Raw genomic sequence first — 3,095 nt, forward strand, 5'->3', positions numbered from 1 at the left:
TATATATATATATATATATATATATATATATATATATATATAACACAAGATCATTTTATTATTCTTTGCGATATACTTTCATTCTCAATCTTTTATTAATCAAGACTGGTTGAAATGTCATATTTTTTAGCTCGATTAGACGATAACTAAATTATATTTATTATATTTAATTCTTCCTTTACACAACGGTGTATATATACACACACACACACACACACACACCGTTGTATAAAGGAAGAATTAAATATAATAAATCAAATGCAAAAATGCGATATATACTTTTTCTAGTTTTCCCGTTTATTTCTTTCTTTCTTCCTTTTTTTTTATTTGGTAGGAATCTAGCTGTAATACGATAGCGCTCCACGATAAGGGACATTTTATTAGTACTGTTTTTGCGAAACTACTAAACCGTGATATTTGAGCCAATTGTCTATTGAGTCTATAAACGTTTCAGCACTCTCGCTTCCTATTTTGTATTAAACGTTATAAAATATATGAGAAACTCTCTCTGACGTCACACAAGAGAAAATGAAAAGGTACCTACGAGATTGTCTAAAACGTTGTAAAGATATAAGGAAATAGCTTCGAGTCATAAAATTTAATCAATAGTAAAGATAAAGATTCATGATAATTTGCACAAAATTAGCATGAAATTAACTATGATCGATTGCGGTCGGTTACGATCAATCAGAAAAATGTTGTCAGTAGCGAATTCTGATCAATAATAATAATATTTACTGAAATATGTAATACGACAGCGCGTATCTAAGATCGATTAATTGCGACGCGATATACATTGCTTTGCTTTCAGTTTCGGCATTTTACACCGCAATGACGTACCTTTGTACATTTGACCGATATTAACGCGTCTTCTCCTTCTTATGCCGCTAGTACGCTAATATAAACGCGAGATGAGATGTATGCAGAGTGAAGAACGATGTCGAAAGCTTTTGGGCCGTATTGTCTGCGAATGTATCGTGTAAGCCGCTGAAATATGGCGTGAATGTCAATTGACGTGCGACGAGGTTCGAGGATGCCGCGACGATGCGATGATGTACGTGAATCGGTAAATCGGCAGCTTTTCACGGATCGATGACGGACTTAATGCCCTTGATCTTTTTCGCTTCACGTCGAATTTAATATGCCACCTTTGTAAGAGGCTGTTAAACGCGCGAGAAGGAATAAGATGGGATCAGAATGATGCGTAATACACGAAATAAGTTACACGGAATAAGTTATATCTGCATTTTTATATCGTCCAAGCAACGTAGCAGTTTTTTTTATTCCCGTGCGTTCCCCTCCCCGTGAAAATTGTGAAGAATTTGTAATGTCGCAAGTTTTTCGCTGTTTTTCCTTCTTTAAATATTGCACCGCTGTTGTATGTATTGTCACGGAAATACTTTCTACAAAAATTAGCCAAGTGACGTAGGGTGTGATAAAGAATGTTACGAATAAGATATCCGACTCTTAGTTTGTATATAAATAAGTATGTTAGCGTGTGCGTGTATATTCCTTATTATTAGTGTATGCTCTCCTACACTAATTATCCCATTTTCCTTCCCTCTAGCGAGCAGTGCGCCGATTCGCTTCAAATGCGTGAAAAGTAGAATGCACAGATGATGCGCTTGTAGCGTATACATTTGCACGTTTGTAAACTATAATTCCTATGTCGTCTATGGAGAATGAGGTCACCATACAGGAAAATCTGCATAAAAAGATATATTTAAGGTATCGAGGTGCGTTATTGCGCGATGTCGCGAATTACTAAATATTATATTTCTAACGTCCTAATCGGTAATTCGATGTGCCATCAGCAACGACAATGAGAGAAGTTTGCTGAAAAATTTGCAGTCACTTTACAGTACAAGTCAGAAACTCTCGCGATAAATGTAGCTCGCAGGATAACATCACGGTGATCGGTACATTCAGAATTCTGGTAACGTAGAACGTTACCGTAGCACGATGATATTCGATTGTGGAAAAGAGCGGTAATCCATGAGTCCATGAGTTGAGTTAGCATCACCGTATTACGATACGCGAGATTCTCGCAAAGCCGACTCGAAAAATCTACATACGTTTCAGGATAATGTTTAAGCAACTTAGAAAGCTTGAATCTAAAATAAAGATCGCGGTCGTCTCTATACACAAAATTCAATTGGAAAAACTGTGTTTTATTTTTTAATAGAAAATATAATTTTCAGGATTTTCGCACCATCTCAAACAAATTTTCTATCATAATAATATGTGAATCGAAAAAAAATACGTGAAAAATTGGATAAAGAATAGCGTTAACGTTAGTTGCACTCGAGTTATAGCGTGAAATTTAGCAGATGTCGATAGTGTCGTAATAGTCAGATGCCGATAGTGTCATAAATAGCAGTAGGAACGGCGTGACATTATGAAGGAAAGCTGTGGCTCGTGCAGTTTTGCTGTCAGAGGCGTTATTATGAGGCTACATAAATCTCCAGGTGGGCATCTCTACCTACCTTACCTCACGAACTTGTCTCCAGATTGTTACCGTCTATGATATGTGACGCAGCGCAAAGCGTATACTTTGCTCTTTGTTTCTTCCTTTATCCCTATCTTCTCTTCTGTTTTTCGAATATCCAAAATTTCCCCCACTGTTTTCTTCGCGGCATTACTGTTAATTGTACAATTCTGTCGTCGCAGTTTACACGAAATCGTACAAAATGGTTGACTTGATTAAAAAGATAGAAAAGTATTTGACGTTCCGTCTCGATGAGACGTTAAAGGGAAAGGAACTCATCCCAGCGGGGAGCGTATATCCATAAAGAAGCATTAACACGCGGTTAACGCGAGCGGATTTCGAGAGAGCTTGTCGTCAGCATTTGAGCGAGGAAGCGAGAGAGCTAGAAGTAATCGGCGGCGGGTCACGTCGAGAGAATCTCGATACGATTTTTTTACGTTCGGCTTCGCTCCCGAGACGCCGACTCAGCAATCGACTCGAGAACTGGGCTTGGCTCGGATTTTATCTCGTCATCTTGCATAAGTTTTGCGTAGTAGCAATTCGCGGTCAAGTGTCGCATCAAGTATACGCCTCCTCCTACACATGACATCCATGTAAAACAGCATTC

The 3,095-nt window shown here is 38.0% G+C and overlaps 1 protein-coding gene across 1 annotated transcript in view; it reads right to left on the reverse strand.

Moving 5' to 3' along the window:
* Positions 1–865, reverse strand: part of LOC116848812 — a 12,543-nt gene extending 11,678 nt beyond the window's left edge. The window contains exon 1 of the mRNA XM_032825312.1: positions 841–865. Within this exon, the coding sequence (XP_032681203.1) occupies positions 841–850 (10 nt within the window). The 5' untranslated portion in view covers positions 851–865. The remainder of the gene's footprint in view (positions 1–840) is intronic.
* Between the last annotated feature and the right edge of the window lie 2,230 nt (positions 866–3,095).

The sequence above is a fragment of the Odontomachus brunneus genome, unplaced genomic scaffold (assembly GCF_010583005.1).
Source record: "Odontomachus brunneus isolate Ranch 3 - 2012 unplaced genomic scaffold, Obru_v1 Obru_scaffold_100, whole genome shotgun sequence".
NCBI lineage: Eukaryota > Metazoa > Arthropoda > Insecta > Hymenoptera > Formicidae > Odontomachus > Odontomachus brunneus.